Source organism: Teleopsis dalmanni, chromosome 1 (assembly GCF_002237135.1).
Source record: "Teleopsis dalmanni isolate 2A chromosome 1, ASM223713v2, whole genome shotgun sequence".
NCBI lineage: Eukaryota > Metazoa > Arthropoda > Insecta > Diptera > Diopsidae > Teleopsis > Teleopsis dalmanni.
The window spans coordinates 144242373-144265041 of record NC_051846.1 but is presented as its reverse complement, the minus strand read 5'-3'; the positions used below and the strand labels follow the sequence as shown (position 1 = coordinate 144265041).

Below are 22669 nucleotides of genomic sequence, written 5' to 3'. Positions count from 1 at the left end.
TCAGGTTCACTAATACATTTCTTCGTTCAAAGTGAAGAAGTATTTTTAAAAACAAATGCCTTCACTTATGTTTGTGGATGGATGTACTATAAAATATTTAAGTTGCACAATTGCGAAGCAGGCCTTCCATTAGTTAATGCAATTTTAAGTGATTATTTCTTCACTCTTGAGAAACAATTTAAAGATTGCAATTTAGTGCATCCACCAAAGGCCTTCGTTGATTATGTTAAAAAATTAGATAATGAATTTTGCCAATATTTTGATAAAAATTATCACAAAGTTGGTATCGCTCAATTTTTATATGAGAAGCTAAAAAACATTCGTAATAGGAGCAATCTACATAGTATTTTGACCCTGTTTATAAGTTTGCGAATATATTTCATTTTAAAATTTTTTAATGGAGAACTTAACGTTCCTAATTTTAGACAAAAGGTTTTGCGTGTAACGCATCTGTAGATTTTACAATTTTTATGGCATTATCATGTACTTTTCAATCCACGAAGTTTGAAGTGAATGCCGCAATAGCATTTCAAAATTAAAAAGATTTGTTAAGACTCTTATGTTAAAAATATATATTTGTTTGGTGATAACTACATATATTTTTATTTGCCTTTTGTATAGAAATAATATTTTATATATATAATGTTCCATTTAATTTTTTAAAATAGTTTATACATTTTCTGGTATACATTGTACAATAATTTATGCTTTTAATCTTATATTATTTATTATTACTTGTAAATTCATATGATGATAATGATTTACTTTTAATTAATAATTATCAATTAAATTAACATATAAAATATTTAAATTTATAATTTTTTAAAGTTTTTAATTTATATTTTTGTAATATAAAACTTATATTTATTAAATTACAATGTAAATATTTTGTATATTATAGTTTTAATTTAATCTTATATGCAATCAAATAAAATATATAAAAATGGTATATATGCCTCCTGGGGAAGCGGCACCATAACTCGGTAACGCGCCTCTATGTATACCTCAAAGGTGGTGTGGAAAATACATAAAAATAGTACATTTAATAATTAAATTATCACTACGTAGTTGCTTAAGGCCCAAGCTGCTATAGCAGTAAGTTTTTTTTTCTTTACTTGTTATTTAAATGACTATGTAAAGTTAATAATAAATAAATAAACCCGAAATGTATATTAATAATACTCATCACAAAAATTAACGACGAGCGCGCATTAACGATCTATTCGGTACTGACTACAAAATTCGTTTTACGAATTAATAAGAATGAAAATTTCTTAGGCAATGCTCTATTTTAAAAATGCATTCACCATAATGGAGTGGCCGTGCAACCAATAAAATTAGTATTTATGGGCGATTGTTTAAAAATTTATTTAATTTTAAAATAAATTTCTACAATTTCTAACGAAAACCAATATATATTAAATAAATTTTGGAATATTATATTTCTTGAAGTGAACAATGCTATATACTCAGTTATTTATTTCTGAAAATAAGTAAAATAAATTGTAATATGACTTTTGATATGTCTAACACTGAATTACTATTATAAAAATTAATGATTTATATTTTTCAGTATACAATTCATTTGCATAGAAGTTAATACCCTGTATTAATATAACGGCATTTTGCCTTTTCTATATGAATTTCATATAGCATGAATGCGCCCTCAGTTATTGCGCACTAAAATATTTAAAAACGCCTATGTGCGTTTCATTATCAAGTGCTTTGCTTCAACGCCTACGCGCTTTCGCTTACCTAAACAAATTTAGGTTCAATGCATATACTTCATATGGCAACAATGTTGCAAAAGGAAAACGAAATTGTTTTCTTTCAAGACGCAACTATGTTGCGGAAAACGTATCAAGTATCATTTGAAATACTTGATCGATGAATTGTTCAATCATTATTGGACATAGATATCGTCATCTGACTACTGACACCAAAGCTAAAGACGCTGACGAGGTGCTTTAGCAAATAGAAGTTCCAATCCTATTGGATGGAGAAAAGACGCTTCTAGAAAATTCTCAGGGATTTTAGAAGCTGAAATCTAATTGGACAAAATCCAATTTCATAATCTCAAGAACGACTTCAGGCATCAAAGGAAAAACTTTGAAGTGTCAGTCGTTAGGAGAAGTTAATAAATTTGCAGATCGGATTATATATAACCGATATAATTAATATATACAATTATACAATATAAATTAAAAATAAAGGATATAAGATACTTATTATATAATTGTTAAAATAAATCTAAACTCTTGTAATACTAAATAAAATACAATAATATAAACTATGGTAATAATTGAATTAATATAAATAAAATTTATATATATTTTTTTAAAAACAACCAATAAAATTCAAATTATTAATTTGCATATTTAGCAAAGTTTTCGCATTAAATTCAATTGATTAACAGCGACAAACTACGTTATCTAAAGGGAAATCATGCGCAACTTGCAATCTTTGTTTCAATCAAAAACGAAATTGTTGTTAAAAAATTATAATAATTACTGTGAAGTAAATTACAAACTGATTTCTTATTACAGCGATAGATAGTGTAGAAAAATCGTGGAATGCAGTGGAGTGTACCGTTGTAAATGAAATTCCGACTCACAATAGTGTTTGTTTAGCAACAGAATCTACCAACGCATCTAACCAGCCGACAACTCCTTTCATCTGCAATCAATATTTTAGTGACAAAAAAGTAAGTTTATTAAAACTAATTTCATTTAGAAAAATGATGTTAAATATACATATTTCAACAATGTAAAATCAAACATTTGTTTCGTCAACTAGAGAATTTCCTTAAGGCCCACAAAAGGATAATTTTGGAAAATTTTGAAAGAAATAAATCGCTGTGGAATAAAGAAGGAATAAACATAAGCAAATCAATAATATAAAATTTATTGACGAACCCAAATAAAATGTATGTGAAGAGTAATGTTATTAGTATTTATTTTTAGGTGAATGTTAACTTTCAACACTGCAGATTGTCTACAGTTGATTTGGAGGATTTAAATTTTAGAGTATGCGAGGTATTTCCCTGCGAAATACCAACAACTTATTACCAACGCGTTTGTGAAGGCATGCCAGTGGTAAATTTCACGATGCATATAACAACTACAGAACTGCATTGCCATCTGCCGGTTTGATTGTATGTAGATCAAAATCTAAAACTCCAGTTGTAGAAACGTTTGATTTAGATAAATGTAGTTACATTTTTTTACTCTTTTTTTGTAAATATTTTATTATAATAATAATTGCTGTAATATTTAGATCTGTTAAACGAGTGCCTCAATTCAAGCCTACATTATCTAAGTACTGAAGTTGTTGTAGGAAATTATGAACTATTATGAATTTGGAAAAATACTTTCAATTATAGACAAAAGCTTCTGAAAGATACAATTTTAATTTCGCAATACATCACACAGTTTCCAGTGCACGAACAACCAAACGGATATGAATTGGTAGAAATACAATATAAAATTTAAAAATAAGAATCTCTTTAAAATCTTTTAACTTTTTCTAGTTTTTAATTGACGTTGAAATAAAATAAAAGAAACGATTAAAAACTTCAATTCCAAATGAATTCCATTCTTCACTGATCAATAAAGTGAAAAGCATTCGATCGAAGTGTATTACATCTATTATTAACTTAATTACAGAAGAAGAAAACGGTAAATTTTTAAATTATAAAAACTATAATAAGTATTTTAATTATTTTATAACTAATAGAAGCGAAGAAGTCGTTAGCATTAATGCTATTACCCTTTTATTTTCCCACAACAACAATTCAAGGAAGAGGTGCAGTTTGGAAACCAACGAAGGTTGAAAGCGCTGCAACTTTTATATCGAATTGATCACATTATAAAATATATGAACAAAATATATGTTATTACTTTCCCTATATATATAGGCTTTACCAATGTCAAAACTTTCTTATACTGTCGCCGTTACAGCGATACTATGACGCCAAAAAATATTCATTATGCCTAATTTGTTTAGAAAAACGACACTCTATAAAGGAGTATGCCTCCAGTCGTTGTCAAACGTGTTCAAGTAATCATCATACGCTCTTACATAGAAGTGACAGAGTTTCGAAGGAAACTAGGGATGCCGATTTCGTTCCGGCACAATCTCATAAGCAAGCTAGTAGGACTGCTCTTCATAGCACATTGTTGCCTACTACTTCAAATTGTTCTTTAGCCACGGCAATAGTGTCCGTAAGTGGTAATAGATCTTATCAAGAGGCAAATGTATTCTAGACTCTGGAAGTCAGTTAAACTTTATGACTGAGAAACTAGCGAATGAGTATAGGGATATGTATCCCAAGGTGCGTCAATATTAATGAACAACTTCTATATGGACGATATGCTAGGTGGAGCAAATTCAGTGCAAGAATTGATAGCAATTAAAATTGAAGTTACATCTCTATTGAGTTTGGGCGATTTTGAGCTACATAGGTGGCGCTGTAACTGTAAAAAACTATCGGCCACTATGAACTCGCCACTTTTGATTAAAACAGATGATTGTTCAAAAACATTGGGAATTTGTTGGGAATCAAAGAGTGATTTTTGGAAGTTTACTTATGATATCACGGAGACCGAATCGATTTCCAAACGGAGAGTATTTTCCGAGTTAGCTCAACTATTTGATCCTCTGGGGTTACTCAGTGCGATTATTATAATTGGAAAAATATTTATGCAAGAGTTGTAGCTCCGTAATATCCATTAGATGAATCACTTCCTCAAGATCTCCATACTAGGTGGCAAAACTATCGCCAAGAATTAAGGTCAATTTCGAATTGTACGTTTTCTCGGTCGGTAGTATCACTAAACAGTGTTAGTTTCATTCAGCTGCATAGGTTTTCCAATGCCTCGGAACGGACGTTTGGTGCCGCTATTTATGTTAGATCAATTGATAGGAAGGGAAAAATTACAGTAGAACTGGTAACCTCAAAATACAACGTTGCTCCTGTACATGCAACATCATTGCCTCGTTTAGAGATTCAATGTGCGTTATTATTAGCTGAGCTAATGAGTAGAATTTAGAAATGTATAGCCCATAAGATTCAAGCTGTCCATTACTGGACTGATTCAACTATAGTACTGAATTGCTTATCATCTTATTTTAAAAGATGGGTAACATTTGTAGCAAATCGAGTACCTAAAATTCAATAGTTATCAGTCCCCAGTGCGAAAATGGACAAATGAGGAAAATTTAAAAATATTAGAATATATCCATGCAAACGGATATTTTGAGGTTAGATGACAATTTGTTTTTAATATTTTCACAAAACTTGATTCGGTTTATTTATAGAAACCAACAGCTTAAATACATTATAAAAAACTAATGGAAGTGAAAAAATTGATGCCACATGGGACTTAGTAAGATTTAAGATGAGATATTTTAAGCAAAGTTTTGTTAAGGCAAACAAGTGGCACAAGTCTACTGGCGCCGGCTTGCTAGATGACGAAGAAGTCAAATCTGTAAAAGGTCATTAAAATCAAATTTTATTTAGTATAAATGTTATATATATATATATATTTCCATATTATGACCAATTGTCGGAGATATTTGGAGAGAAAGCTTGGAGTAACGAAATTGTTTTACAATCTTCTGTGCTGGTATTCGACGAGGAGATGCCTGTGCAAAAACTGAATAGTAACATCGAACAAGCAAGCGTTGAAATAACGAACAGCGAAGAAGTATCACTATTTAGCATGATATTTGATGCAGATATACTGGCAGAAAATACTATGCAACAGACTTCTCTACTAACAGAAGCAAGTTAAACATACAAAAAAAAACTACACCAGAGAGGATTCGTTTCGAAAACAATTCAAGACGTAACAAACAAACATCCGCCATTCAGAAACTAAGCGATATTGAACACAAAGGAGAGGAGTTCCAAAATCGGACGCTTCAACTTGAGGTAGAAAAATTAGATTTTCACAAAGAATTGGAACTAAGAAAATTGCGCATGATAGAGGATAAGATGAATATGGGATAAATAAATTATAAATTATGTTTATTTAATATTTGAGGCAAATATGTTTGATTTCAGATCTTGGAGATTTTCTTTTAGATTTCAGATTGAGGTAAACAAACTTTGTATTATTGGAAACATAACTATGTTTCTGACAACCTGAGTCAAGATTTGGATTGCTGCAAACAAAGTTTTAGCTTCCGCGGAACATAATCTGTGCTTAGTTCGTTTTGATAAAATTTGATTTACTTTGTGCCTTTTCTTTCATTATTCATTTTTGTGTTCGTTTTGCATAATGCAGAAATACAACTGTGGGATATTTGCATTTTGCTTTATAATTGCTTATAAGTCAGTTTACATTTGTCCTTATTAGTGAATGGGTGTGCGTGTATGCATTAAATTGTTTAAATGCTTATTCCAACCGCGTATAAAAGTAAAAAGTGTTTATTAATATTTACAATATTAAATATAAAACTTTTACTGCAACAGTTAATAATTTTATAATTAAAAAGAAAAAAGAAACAAAATAGTGTTCTAGTCAGAAATATGAATGAAGGTTAACCTTTTGTAAGAGTGATATGAAATTGTGAAATACATATATAAATATATAATAACATATATATATATAAATAACATATATAAAAATAAAAACATAAATAATATTAATAAATTTCTTTATATATAATTGTACATATATAAATATATGTGCAAATAGGTGTATTTGTAAAAGTACAGTTCTGCTCAGTAGCAAAAATTGAAATATAAAAATGTACACACATAAGAATGCTACTGTATCATTCCAGGAAAAAAATTTTGCTTTATCATCTATAAATAATAAATAATAAATTTGTGAATAAATTATATTTTAACTAATTAGCTTTAAGAATAACTATTATATCCATATATTTATTTCTATAATAGATAATATATATTTCTATAATAAATTTGTAAATAAATTATATTTTAACTACTTAGCTTTAATAATAACTATTATATACATATATTTATTTCTATTTTGATTTTATCAAATAATATTTAATCTAATAAACTTCTAGAATATTAATTATGTTCATATTTTCTACATCATTTTGAAAAATGTAAATACATAAGTTTAGAAATAAAAAGCATTTACCCTAAAAAATTTGATTTATTTGAACCAAACATATATCAGCTGTGAAACAAACATACATTTAATTCCAGACAAATAATTGCTATATCTACAACAATATAAACCAGTGAACGAAAATAAACAGTACAGTATCGTAGTGTACTGCTCATGTCCGAAACACATCAAAAAATTTTTAAAGTTTGTGTCCGCGAATACAAGCGAAACCATTAAGTCAATTACAATGGATGTTTTTCAAGACTTTGGTATAAATTTGCATCAAATTTTAACAATTACTACGGATAATGCTGCTAACATGATTAAAAGTGTAGCAGACTTGAATCAAGAATTAAATGAGGAGCAAGCAGTAGAAAGTGACGAAGAGCAAAATGTGGATCACTTAGAATTAATGCCTTCAGATCTTGTATCATCTGGAGTTCAGTCTATAAGATGTGGGGCTCACACCATACAACTTTGCGTAAACGACGTTATAAAAACGGAAAGTATTAAACAAAACATTGACACATGCCGCTCTGTGTCAAAAAAATTAAGGACTACTTATTATCGGAGTATGCTGAAGAATGGAGGCCATAAAGCAGCATTTATTGACTGCATAACGAGATGGAATTCTACATACAAAATGATAGAGAGACTACTTTTATTAAAATCAATCATCACCTCACTCGGGAATATAAATGCTGAACTATATTTGACCGAAAACAGCTGGACATTTATGACGGAACTTGTTTCTGCTCTAAAACCATTTTATACTGCAACTTTAAAATTACAGTCTGGAAAGTTATGTTTTAGCGATTTATTTATAATACTAATGGATCTTGATTTTGAAGTACAGAATTTGCCGGAAAATGAATTGAAGGTTATGTTTCTGCAAGCTTTAAATAAAAGAAAGACCGCACTACTCGAAGGAGATCTCTTTACGGCAGCTATATATTTGGATCCCAGAATTCGTATTTCTTTAAGTGCTTCTCAAATAGTAACAGCCAAGAAGTGCATAGAGTCACTATATAAACGAATTCAGTGTTTAAAAGGTAATATTAATACACAAAAAATTTTAATTCATTGTTAAAATATAATATTTTTGTGCTTTAGGAGTTTTAACAACACCATCAAACTCAGAAAAATTGTTGAATTGTTTCGGACTTTTTTTAATGTACTGTTCGTTTAGTGTTTTTTAACAAAGATGACAAACAGTACACTATGTTTTGTACTTTAGTGTTTGTTTTCGTTCACTGATATAAACTGTGTTTGACATAACACTGGTTGATATATTTGTTGTAAACAAAGTAAGTTTGAAATAAGTATATGTTTTGTTTGTACCAATCACACATTATGTTTGAAATAAACATACACTTCATTCAGAAGAAATAAAAACTTTTTTTGTAGCGATGTAAAATATGTTTACGGTAATACTACTTCATATATTCGTCATAAATAAAGTAAGTTTGGATTAAACATAGTTCGTAAACATAGTTTGTTTCCTAAAAATTTTGTTTGCCTCAAACATAATTTTTTTCTGCGTGCGAGTACTAACCAACTTGAGAACAGACAGCGCTACAACATTTAACTACTCCATACCTTCTACTCCTCTTGTTCAAATTTTGAACTCATCTTATATACCTAAACTTGATGCAATACCAAATGTTCGACCTTAGAATTCAATAAGTTCCAATTACCTCATTGGGTTTTTTTCATAATTTCATAATTTGCTTTGCTAAATACGCAAAGTTTTTATTATTAAAAGAATACTCTACATATTTTTACAATTCTTCCGTATTTAATATTTTCAAAGTTATTTACACCATAACACCAATTATTAACCAATTACTAAAAATCAGCATTTCTTATCGTCGAACTGACGATCTGATGTTTTGGTTTTAGTCAATAACTGCCAAGATGCAAATAACCTTGCCTTGACCCTACCTCGAAGTAATACTAACATAGTCCAGGGGTAGAACAAGGTCTCTAGGAATGAGGGGAAGTGGTTTAGTACGTTCGAGTTAAACACTCACTTTCCGGGGCGTCGGGTTGTGGTCAGTGCGTAGGCATTCCGCAAAAAACAAAAAAATGTATGTGTAGTTATATAGAACTTAACTCTTCCGCCACCATATCAGCAGCCAGAAATGACTAAGCTCCACACATTTAGAAATCAAACCTGCAGCCACCTGCTCAGTTCCATTATCAAAAACTTTATGGTAATAGTGCCAAACCTCAGGTATTTCGACCCATTAGCAGAAACGCCCGTTAGCAACACCTAGGTCACTAATATAGCTACCCTACACCTCTACCCTGTTGATGGTGAAAAACAATAAACTTATATACCCCATATATTAGTAGGTCTGAAACTCCAACAAAATATAATATAATACCGTCATGTAGCTAAATATTACATCTTTTAAAAATATTTTATGTAGACTAACGAACCTATTCTGTGCACTTTATTAATTTGTCATACAATGACAATTATCAAAATTGACTACTGTAAAGGTTTTCGTGTCCTTTGCCATAAATAAAAAGCTTTTTTCTTTGTTAATTGTTAAAACAACAAATTCTCTTGACGACAGCATTGTGCATTAATGTGGATTTGCAATGATGGTGGGTTTTTTTAGTTTGCTTATGATAACGAAAATAATGGAGCATATTCAAACTTTGGAAAAATTCAAGAAGTTATATATTGCGATGATTCTTAGAGGAACCAAATTTTCTACTGATTTATTTTTCAGTGATGATGTCATGAGCTACGACGGTTTAAATATAGAAAAAGCCGGTATAGTGTCTGCTGTTTACCTATGTTTATTTATGTAATTTTATAGGCTTTGCAGTTGTTGATATTAATTTTATGATCGCGAACAAACCAGACTTATATTCGCAAATATACGTAAAAATGTTAACAGATTGATGCGAATGAATTTTTTATATATAATTAATTTTTTCAATAATTGTATTTTAATTGTATTTAAATTGTATAATTGTATTTAATTGTATTTTAAATATGATATTCACAGTGGAAACATGTTTTTTCATCCATTTCAAGCGAATTTGTTCAGGAATAACATATTTAACTGTGTGAAGACGGTCAATAGAGCAGCTAGTTATATAATATTTTATACATTTTTAGACATAATTGCGTAGATAGGACCTATGAACACAAGTTCATAGACACATGTCCTTGTGATGATAATGATAAACCATTTCCATAATAACAATTAATTACACTTGCCTTCATAAATATAAATTTTTGGGAAAAACCTTTAGCTAAACAGCTTAAAAAATTTTTGGGAATGATAAATCCCAAAGCGATGAAAAATCAACAAATATCATTACAATTAGTATTTGGCAACAGAAACAAAAAAAAAAAAACAACAGGCTTATTAGGTGGTCAACCGAGTCTGAAAATGCGTTCGAAGAATGCAAGAACGACCTTGCAAATGCCACGTTATTGAATTACATGGCTCCAAATACGAAACTAACACTCACCATGGGTGTATCAGACGATGCAGCCGATGCAGTCTTGCAACAAGTTGTAAACAACCAAGTACAACCTTTTGGTTTCTATTCGAAGAAACTCAGAAAAATTATAGCGCCTACGATCGTGAGTTAACTGCAATATATCAGGCAATAAAACATTTCAAATATGCTCTTGAAGGCAAAGAATTCGTAATTCTTACTGCCCATAAGCCAATCCTTTTCGCTCTTAAGCAGAAAAGTGAAAACTCATCGCCTAGAAGGGCTCGCCAATTTGATTTTATATGGCAATTTACCACAGATATTCAACATTTGTCAGGGGTAGATAGCAATGTTGCCGACTTGCTTTCAAGAATCGACTTGGTACAGAAGGGTGTTATAAGTTTTGATAAGATAGCTGTACAACAACAATCTGACGCAGAATTACAGACGCTTCCTTGTCACATCCAGGCGTCAGAGGCGTATTCCATGTCAGAAGTCAAAGATACATCGGCACACCAAATCACCACTATTCGATTTCGCATCAGTTGACGTTCGGTTCGAGCACATAAAGATAGACATACATCATTGGCCCACTGCCAACATCGAATGGTTTCCGCTATTGCTTGACATGCATCGATCAATTTTCACGACCAATTTTCCACAAATCCAATGATCAATATAACAGCACAAAGCGTAGCTATTGCACTTATCAGAATTAGAAATTTTAATTCTGATTAACAATTAATGGGAATTAGACATTTATGTACCACACCGTACCATCCGCAATCAAACGGTATAATAGAGCGGTGGCATCGTTCATTAAAGTCTGCCATCAAATGCTCAAAAATAGCTTGCTGGAGCTCTGCCCTTCCATTGATACTGCTTGGCATGACTACAGCCATTAAAAGCGATATTGGACTAAATCCAGCCGAAAGCGTTTTTGGCGCATCTTTGAGAATCTCCGACGAGTTCTTAGTTTCTCAAAAGAATACTGCTAATCAGACAGAATTCGTTCAATCACTTCGCAAAGCAATATTTAACCTTCCTTCAACAAATCCACAACGACATGGTAATAATCAACACTTTTCATCACAACAACCGCGAGTAACTTTATAGGGACGCCATATCCGGTTTCCACTTAAGTATTGTTAGCTCGGTAACTAGGTGGGTGGGGTATTGTGGTGCATTAATAATTTGTTTATAGATGGCAACTCTGGCCGATTTAGACAGAAGAAAAAGGAAGCAAGCAAGCGGTTGGCATTGGAATAGTAAAAAAAAATTGTTCATTGGGAGTTTTTTTGATATTATGATTAACAAGTTAATACGCAAGTTATTTCATAAATACTGGTAAATAATTGTGATAAACGATTGTAAACATTAATGAATCAATAAAGTACATTTGTATGAGTATTACATAAGACGCTAGATATATATAAAAATTAATATATATAAAAATAAATATATATAAAAATAAATATATATGAAAATAAATACATATAAAAATAAGTACATATAAAAATAAATATATATAAAAATTAATACATATAAAAAATAAATACATATAAAAATAAATACATATAAAAATAAATATATATAAAAATAAATATATATAAAAATAAATACATGTAAGGACGAGTCACCCTGTTGACATATGATCACCTTATAAATGCCAAAGGGCAGGGTACTTGTCAAAATATGGTCTGTGTATGTGAAGATAACAGTTCAGAAAGAGGAAGTGAGCGACAGTTGATACTACACAGATCATTGCTAAAACGATTTTCAAAAACTTATGTGTGATGTAAGAAAATTATAATAAGAAAAATTCATATTTAAAACAAATAACAGACACAAAATAAAACCCTTAAAGATGTCCGAAAGTCAAACTGAAAATTCGATTGAATCGGACGCCGCAAGAGATAATAAAACAAATGCGGTGGCACCAACATCCGTTGGTGGAGGTAATTTTAATATTACAATAGATGTTTTAAATGTACTTCTACAAACTAGGCAGCAGGGGACTGACATCAAGCAACGCAAAGGATGGTTGATGTGTCCATATAGATGCAAGAGTAAAAAGGGATAATATAGAGAGTTTTGACATTATCCCTAGTGGACGAACTGCTTCGATGAGTCGTGCCAAAGTTTGGTATGACAAATATGCTTACTAATATTACAACTGGGCGGATTTACGAGCATCGTTAGTTCACACATTTTTAGTTAGTGCCGATGTGATTACTAATTTACGAAAAGTCGTTAATATTGAAAATGATGAATTCAGTACTTATACAGATTTTGTCATGGATAAGGTGTCTCTAATAAATTGCCTACCTTTTGATATACCTGAAGATATAATTGTGCACATAATAGTTGAATGCATTTCTGATAACACGGTGCGAAATTCGTTAAATTTTGTAATGCCAACGTCGGTACAAGGTCTTATAGACTTCTTGTCGTCCGTAAGAGAACGACCACAAAGAAAAACTGACAATTATTTTCGTCGCTTAGCAAATAAGGAGGTTTCGTCTCTAACTGGATCTGCATCTAAACGTTTTAAAAGTGTCAGTGAGAAAAGGTGCTTCGGTTGTGAAAATCTTGGGCATTAAGAATGCAATGTTCCCAACTTAATAACAAACAAAATAATGTGATATCGTTGGATGTTGATCACTAAGTGATTTTTCTGAACAAATGCGCCGTATTATATACGCATCAGATCGAACTGTAATGTAGCGCAAATGCGTCATCTTGTATACACATTGTGAAAACTAAAGCGAAACAAAGGGTTGTTTCTTGCCGCTGTTGTCCCTCTCTATCTCTCAAACATTGTACGCATAATTATACACACTCATTGTATTTTTCAGTCGTTAATAAACTGTCAGCAGAAACTGACGCTAAAACCGGTGTTGAGTATTATTTATTATTAGTATTTTTTACACACATCAAATCGAACTGTAATGTAGAGCAAATGCTTTGTTTACAGCTGGTTCGCATTTTCGCCGCAGTTCTTTTAATAATATCTGCGTGCATCAATTTTTACATTAAGTTCTCTGCGCAAAAGCTCCTTTTTAAGTTTCATCTTGTGTTGTGCATTTCTTTTGATTTTAAAAATTGTTCTCACCTTAGTATCGGTTGTTACAGTTTTTAATATTTATATTTATTTATTAAAATAAAATAAATATTAAAATATTAAAAATATAAATAATAAAGAAATAAGGTAGATTTTCGTGAAATGATTGTTATTAATTCATATAACAAACTAACTTAATTTTTTTTAATACTTTATTCTTTTGGGTTGCACATGGTAACCCTATTATTGTATGAATTATGTTTTTGAATTTATTAAAGATTATTATTGTTTCCAAATTTAATCGAGTCGGTTGTTTTCTAGTGTTGAAAAATAATATAAAATTTAAACAAATGGCATCACAAAAGAGATTAGTTTTACCAAATGGCACCACGAATTTTGAATTTCAAATTGGCATCACTAACATTTACAGCTAGTTTCGTTTGTAAACAAACATTTAAATTTTGAAAAAGTAAGTTAAAATGATCTATCCTAAATAAAAATATACATATGACTTATTTATTTCCTATTTTCAGTGTCTAACGAAATCCGAAAACGTAAAAGAGAAAATGAAGTGAAGAACACAAAAATCACAACTGCATTGTATATAAATGCAGGAGCCTCATTTTTATATTATCTTCAAATTTATAATGTATTCTCTGAATTAGTTGCAAGCAAACCGTGTTCAAATTCACTTCGCAGTCATATCTCCATCGGATCACAATCAACCTCCAATTCAATTATATTAAATAAATGTAAATAAATTCGAACCGTATTACAAGTTCATATATAAATTTACTGAAAACCAAATATATAAGAATAAAATACAAATCTTATACCCATATATATATGTAATCATATACAAAATATATGTAACGACGGTGTGCGCGGACAAATAAACAATTTCTTCATTTATATTTTTTTCAATTTAATTAATTAACTTTGTTTTAATAAAAAGGAGTCCTACATATATATATATGTAATCATATACAATATATATATATATATATAACCATATACAACATATATATATATAAATAAATATAAAGGTACATAACTATATAAATAATCATAATTTCTAAATATTAGACTAATGTCACTTAATTCACTGAAATTCCTATCTATTAGCATTCTTCTTACAACTGTATGTGGTACAAACGGTCAACATAACATTGTACTTCGAGCAAATTTTGAATTTAACTAAGTCTGAACCTATAACCCTGAAAAACTCAATAATAACCCCATTTAAATGCTTCTATTTGACCGTTGTAAATTATGAGTGAATCAAAATACAATCAAAACTAATCAAAACTAATCAATCCAGATCAATCCCTCAAAAAAATTGAAAACTGAAATTGAAATAGCAAAAACTATACATTCATACCGTACAACAAAACACCTCTCAGACTATTTTAGTATAGAACCCGGAATACATATATCACATGCGGAACATATTATCTTTGTGTAAAGGTGTATCGTGAAACAGTGCATTTATTACCTCCTTCCCTACTTACATATGTGTAGCACATCAGTGGCGCCATCTTAAACGGCATTCTCTTCTTTAAATGAATATTCAAGAGCTGGAAATGCCTATGTTTTTACATATTAAGTTAAATTCAGATCAACATCCATATTCGAGTTAACTAAAATTGATCAAAATAGTCTACTATATTACTTACTTTTATTTTTCATTTTTAACCTAATTCAACACAAACTTCAATATCATAAACCAAAACTTACAAAATTCAGGTTTACATTTTATAATCAACAATCGTCAGATCATACAAAGAGTATTGCAATGTTATAAAGTGTTATGATTCAAGCAATCTACATTACTTCAAAAATTCACCTGCATATATAAATCAAAGGTGTCATATTAATTGAAGTCAAAACAGACACCAGTTCGACTATTATTTACCTTGAACATAATTCATAATTACTTTTGAAACTAATTAAAGTTAATTAATCAATCAATCAATCAATTCAATTAAACTCAACAGCAACAGCAGCGTCAACACCACCAACAAGGACGTTGGCGTAAAGGACAACGATGGCAAGGAGGAAACAACCGGTAACATGATGAAAACAGCCGATTGCGAGGTAAAAACCGCCGTCGGCAAGACGAAAACCGTCGACAGCTGGTTGAAAACCGCCGGCAACATGATGAAAACCGCCGACGGCAGGAGGAGAACCGCCCTCGGCATGAGGAAAACTTCCGTCGGCAGGAAGAAAACCGCCGTCGGCAGGAGGAGAGCCGAAGTGTGCTGACGCCGACGGTAGAAAACGGAACTGCAGCAATGAATAACAGAAATGTAAGTTAAATCATATTTATTAAAATTTTTGAATAAATTAATAAAATTTTTTTTTATATTTTCAGAGTAACCAAATGAATAAAAATCAAATGCGAAGCAGAATAAATCAACTTGAGAAGGAAAATCGAGAACTGCGAAAAAAAATTGAATAATGCAGTTTTTTTCTAATTATTATAATGTTTTTTTCTTATGTGTTTTCTAATTATTATAATGTTTTTTCTTATTATTATTATAGTTTCGTTTGTAAACAAACATTTAAATTTTGAAAAAGTAAGTTAAAATGATCTATCCTAAATAAAAATATACATATGTAATATAATCAATCTAGCAACCTTTTGGTTTGACAGTAAATAAGAAGTCAGTTCAGTTTTAGGTTTGATTTGAGGTAAAAAGGGGTAATAGTTTAAAATTGGAATAAAGTTTTGTAATGTTATAATAAAATATCGCAAGATTCCTGACATAAAACATATGACTTATTTATTTCCCATTTTCAGTGACTAACGAAATCCGAAAACGTAAAAGAGAAAATGAAGTGAAGAACACAAAAATCACAACTGCATTGTATATAAATGCAGGAGCCTCATTTTTATATTATCTTCAAATTTATAATGTATTCTCTGAATTAGTTGCAAGCAAACCGTGTTCAAATTCACTTCGCAGTCATATCTCCATCGGATCACAATCAACCTCCAATTCAATTATATTAAATAAATGTAAATAAATTCGAACCGTATTACAAGTTCATATATAAATTTACTGAAAACCAAATATATAAGAATAAAATACAAATCTTATACCCATATATATATGTAATCATATACAAAATATATGTAACGACGGTGTGCGCGGACAAATAAACAATTTCTTCATTTATATTTTTTTCAATTTAATTAATTAACTTTGTTTTAATAAAAAGGAGTCCTACATATATATATATGTAATCATATACAATATATATATATATATAACCATATACAACATATATATATATAAATAAATATATAGGTACATAACTATATAAATAATCATAATTTCTAAATATTAGACTAATGTCACTTAATTCACTGAAATTCCTATCTATTAGCATTCTTCTTACAACTGTATGTGGTACAAACGGTCAACATAACATTGTACTTCGAGCAAATTTTGAATTTAACTAAGTCTGAACCTATAACCCTGAAAAACTCAATAATAACCCCATTTAAATGCTTCTATTTGACCGTTGTAAATTATGAGTGAATCAAAATACAATCAAAACTAATCAAAACTAATCAATCCAGATCAATCCCTCAAAAAAATTGAAAACTGAAATTGAAATAGCAAAAACTATACATTCATACCGTACAACAAAACACCTCTCAGACTATTTTAGTATAGAACCCGGAATACATATATCACATGCGGAACATATTATCTTTGTGTAAAGGTTTATCGTGAAACAGTGCATTTATTACCTTCTTCCCTACTTACATATGTGTAGCACATCAGTGGCGCCGTCTTAAACGGCATTCTCTTCTTTAAATGAATATTCAAGAGTTGGAAATGCCTATGTTTTTACATATTAAGTTAAATTCAGATCAACATCCATATTCGAGTTAACTAAAATTGATCAAAATAGTCTACTATATTACTTAGTTTTATTTTTCATTTTTAACCTAATTCAATACAAACTTCAATATCATAAACCAAAACTTACACAATTCAGGTTTACATTTTATAATCAACAATCGTCAGATCATACAAAGAGTATTGCAATGTTATAAAGTGTTATGATTCAAGCAATCTACATTACTTCAAAAATTCACCTGCATATATAAATCAAAGGTGTCATATTAATTGAAGTCAAAACAGACACCAGTTCGACTATTATTTACCTTGAACATAATTCATAATTACTTTTGAAACTAATTAAAGTTAATTAATCAATCAATCAATCAATTCAATTAAACTCAACAGCAACAGCAGCGTCAACACCACCAACAAGGACGTTGGCGTAAAGGACAACGATGGCAAGGAGGAAACAACCGGTAACATGATGAAAACAGCCGATTGCGAGGTAAAAACCGCCGTCGGCAAGACGAAAACCGTCGACAGCTGGTTGAAAACCGCCGGCAACATGATGAAAACCGCCGACGGCAGGAGGAGAACCGCCCTCGGCATGAGGAAAACTTCCGTCGGCAGGAAGAAAACCGCCGTCGGCAGGAGGAGAGCCGAAGTGTGCAGACGCCGACGGTAGAAAACGGAACTGCAGCAATGAATAACAGAAATGTAAGTTAAATCATATTTATTAAAATTTTTGAATAAATTAATAAAAATTTTTTTTATATTTTCAGAGTAACCAAATGAATAAAAATCAAATGCGAAGCAGAATAAATCAACTTGAGAAGGAAAATCGAGAACTGCGAAAAAAAATTGAATAATGCAGTTTTTTTCTAATTATTATAATGTTTTTTTCTTATGTGTTTTCTAATTATTATAATGTTTTTTCTTATTATTATTATAGTTTCGTTTGTAAACAAACATTTAAATTTTGAAAAAGTAAGTTAAAATGATCTATCCTAAATAAAAATATACATATGTAATATAATCAATCTAGCAACCTTTTGGTTTGACAGTAAATAGTAAGTCAGTTCAGTTTTAGGTTTGATTTGAGGTAAAAAGGGGTAATAGTTTAAAATTGGAATAAAGTTTTGTAATGTTATAATAAAATATCGCAAGATTCCTGACATAAAAACTTCAGAAGTGGGATTTATCAAATAAAAATTATTTATTTATTTTTTTTTTCGTGTTATTTTAAATTTGATATGGAGAATCGCATGAATCGCTCAGAGTTGCAAGATGTTTTAGCGGCTGTTGGCATTGAGGTTCAGCCACGAGCAACTACTGCACGGATGCGACAAATATTTCCAGATAATCGAAGTACGCTCGAAGATTGTATTGCTCGTCGTCTAAGTAATGCTGAAGGCCTCAGCAAACAAACCGCTGTTAACTCCTCCTCAGTCGTCACTACCGCTGTCACTACCTCTACAATTGCAGCCTTTGGAAACTCCGCAAGCCGTGAGAGGTTAGTTGACAATTCAAGTGAAAAGGAAATCCTATTATCCCTTTGTAGAGGTATAACAAGAGCAAGAAAAGGGATACTAAAAATCTTGAGAAGTCAGCCACTCTGCAACATCAAGTCAGTGCAACGAAAAGCCAAGAATGTTAAAGACCCCAATCCATTGTCAAGCATGATGTCAACAATTAATACCAGGTTCCCCATATCGGTTAATAAGGAGAAAGCAATGGCCGTGGGAATACCAAAAGAGTACCTGAGTTCTGACGACACACATAGATTTGGGAGAGCAATATGCAAGATAGAGGCAATAGAATGGTATCTCACGACGGCTTCAATTCCTACTGAGAATGTCAAAAAAGCAATCGATGTATTGTATTACAACAAAAGAATGGAAGTGGAGGATTATTTCAACCATGATTGGGTTAATGCAACAATCAAGGAGGGAACCACATACATCAACAGGAAGACAATAAATACACAGGATCCTATTGTTGAAATCCCCCAGCAGTACAGAATAGATTACATAATGGCATGTATGATGCCAGACTTTGTTATCAATTACGACAACATCAATCCTGTCATTCTAGAAAATTTGAAGGAAATAAGGGACTTGAAATTAGTCTCTAAAATGACAATCCAATCCCGGCTTAGATTGTTAATCAATTCCTTGAGTCCAAGGCCACGATGTATTCCCTGCATAGATTGTTTCCCTGTCAAAGCTAACAGAATGAGGCATGCATTTGCTTCAACTTGTTATGAAATCAGGGTGAAAGTTAAAGTCCCAGAAATAATAACAACTTTCGAGCCCATTCTAATACAGTTGGGACAGTCATTATATATTATTTTGAACAACAAAAAAGAACAAGTGAATGCCAAGAAGGTGTTTAATATAATAAAACAAGCTTCCATTAGAGGGATCCCTTTACTTCAAGTATTTGAGAGAGAATCAGAACTGGAAGGAACATACGTGAATTATTTGCTAACCTTTATGGGCTATAGAGTGAACATAAGCTCACATTTAATGGGATTCAAATTCTCACCTTTAGTGGGCAGTACAACCTCAGAGTTCGCACGGACAGCAAGCAACGTGCGTTATGTAAGATACATAGGGGAAGAGGACATACAAATAAGTGGGAGAGGGTTCAAAGCCATAATTAAAAGGTCACCAACATTAATATTGGGGGCAAAGCTCGAGTTGTAATATAATCAATCTAGCAACCTTTTGGTTTGACAGTAAATAAGAAGTCAGTTTAGTTTTAAGTTTGATTTGAGGTAAAAAGGGGTAATAGTTTAAAATTGGAATAAAGTTTTGTAATGTTATAATAAAATATCGCAAGATTCCTGACATAAAACATATGACTTATTTATTTCCCATTTTCAGTGACTAACGAAATCCGAAAACGTAAAAGAGAAAATGAAGTGAAGAACACAAAAATCACAACTGCATTGTATATAAATGCAGGAGCCTCATTTTTATATTATCTTCAAATTTATAATGTATTCTCTGAATTAGTTGCAAGCAAACCGTGTTCAAATTCACTTCGCAGTCATATCTCCATCGGATCACAATCAACCTCCAATTCAATTATATTAAATAAATGTAAATAAATTCGAACCGTATTACAAGTTCATATATAAATTTACTGAAAACCAAATATATAAGAATAAAATACAAATCTTATACCCATATATATATGTAATCATATACAAAATATATGTAACGACGGTGTGCGCGGACAAATAAACAATTTCTTCATTTATATTTTTTTCAATTTAATTAATTAACTTTGTTTTAATAAAAAGGAGTCCTACATATATATATATGTAATCATATACAATATATATATATATATATAACCATATACAACATATATATATATAAATAAATATAAAGGTACATAACTATATAAATAATCATAATTTCTAAATATTAGACTAATGTCACTTAATTCACTGAAATTCCTATCTATTAGCATTCTTCTTACAACTGTATGTGGTACAAACGGTCAACATAACATTGTACTTCGAGCAAATTTTGAATTTAACTAAGTCTGAACCTATAACCCTGAAAAACTCAATAATAACCCCATTTAAATGCTTCTATTTGACCGTTGTAAATTATGAGTGAATCAAAATACAATCAAAACTAATCAAAACTAATCAATCCAGATCAATCCCTCAAAAAAATTGAAAACTGAAATTGAAATAGCAAAAACTATACATTCATACCGTACAACAAAACACCTCTCAGACTATTTTAGTATATGTAGAACCCGGAATACATATATCACATGCGGAACATATTATCTTTGTGTAAAGGTGTATCGTGAAACAGTGCATTTATTACCTCCTTCCCTACTTACATATGTGTAGCACATCAGTGGCGCCATCTTAAACGGCATTCTCTTCTTTAAATGAATATTCAAGAGCTGGAAATGCCTATGTTTTTACATATTAAGTTAAATTCAGATCAACATCCATATTCGAGTTAACTAAAATTGATCAAAATAGTCTACTATATTACTTACTTTTATTTTTCATTTTTAACCTAATTCAACACAAACTTCAATATCATAAACCAAAACTTACAAAATTCAGGTTTACATTTTATAATCAACAATCGTCAGATCATACAAAGAGTATTGCAATGTTATAAAGTGTTATGATTCAAGCAATCTACATTACTTCAAAAATTCACCTGCATATATAAATCAAAGGTGTCATATTAATTGAAGTCAAAACAGACACCAGTTCGACTATTATTTACCTTGAACATAATTCATAATTACTTTTGAAACTAATTAAAGTTAATTAATCAATCAATCAATCAATTCAATTAAACTCAACAGCAACAGCAGCGTCAACACCACCAACAAGGACGTTGGCGTAAAGGACAACGATGGCAAGGAGGAAACAACCGGTAACATGATGAAAACAGCCGATTGCGAGGTAAAAACCGCCGTCGGCAAGACGAAAACCGTCGACAGCTGGTTGAAAACCGCCGGCAACATGATGAAAACCGCCGACGGCAGGAGGAGAACCGCCCTCGGCATGAGGAAAACTTCCGTCGGCAGGAAGAAAACCGCCGTCGGCAGGAGGAGAGCCGAAGTGTGCTGACGCCGACGGTAGAAAACGGAACTGCAGCAATGAATAACAGAAATGTAAGTTAAATCATATTTATTAAAATTTTTGAATAAATTAATAAAATTTTTTTTTTATATTTTCAGAGTAACCAAATGAATAAAAATCAAATGCGAAGCAGAATAAATCAACTTGAGAAGGAAAATCGAGAACTGCGAAAAAAAATTGAATAATGCAGTTTTTTTCTAATTATTATAATGTTTTTTTCTTATGTGTTTTCTAATTATTATAATGTTTTTTCTTATTATTATTATAGTTTCGTTTGTAAACAAACATTTAAATTTTGAAAAAGTAAGTTAAAATGATCTATCCTAAATAAAAATATACATATGTAATATAATCAATCTAGCAACCTTTTGGTTTGACAGTAAATAAGAAGTCAGTTCAGTTTTAGGTTTGATTTGAGGTAAAAAGGGGTAATAGTTTAAAATTGGAATAAAGTTTTGTAATGTTATAATAAAATATCGCAAGATTCCTGACATAAAACATATGACTTATTTATTTCCCATTTTCAGTGACTAACGAAATCCGAAAACGT

The 22669-nt window shown here is 30.7% G+C and overlaps 1 protein-coding gene across 1 annotated transcript; it reads left to right on the top strand.

The window, feature by feature from the left end:
• Positions 1 to 7338: 7338 nt before the first annotated feature.
• Positions 7339 to 10312, top strand: LOC119666371. The gene is made up of 2 exons (XM_038075652.1): positions 7339 to 8143; positions 10245 to 10312. The coding sequence occupies exons 1-2, from the start codon at positions 7339 to 7341 to the stop codon at positions 10310 to 10312; spliced, it is 873 nt and encodes a 290-aa protein (XP_037931580.1).
• The last annotated feature ends 12357 nt before the right edge of the window (positions 10313 to 22669 follow it).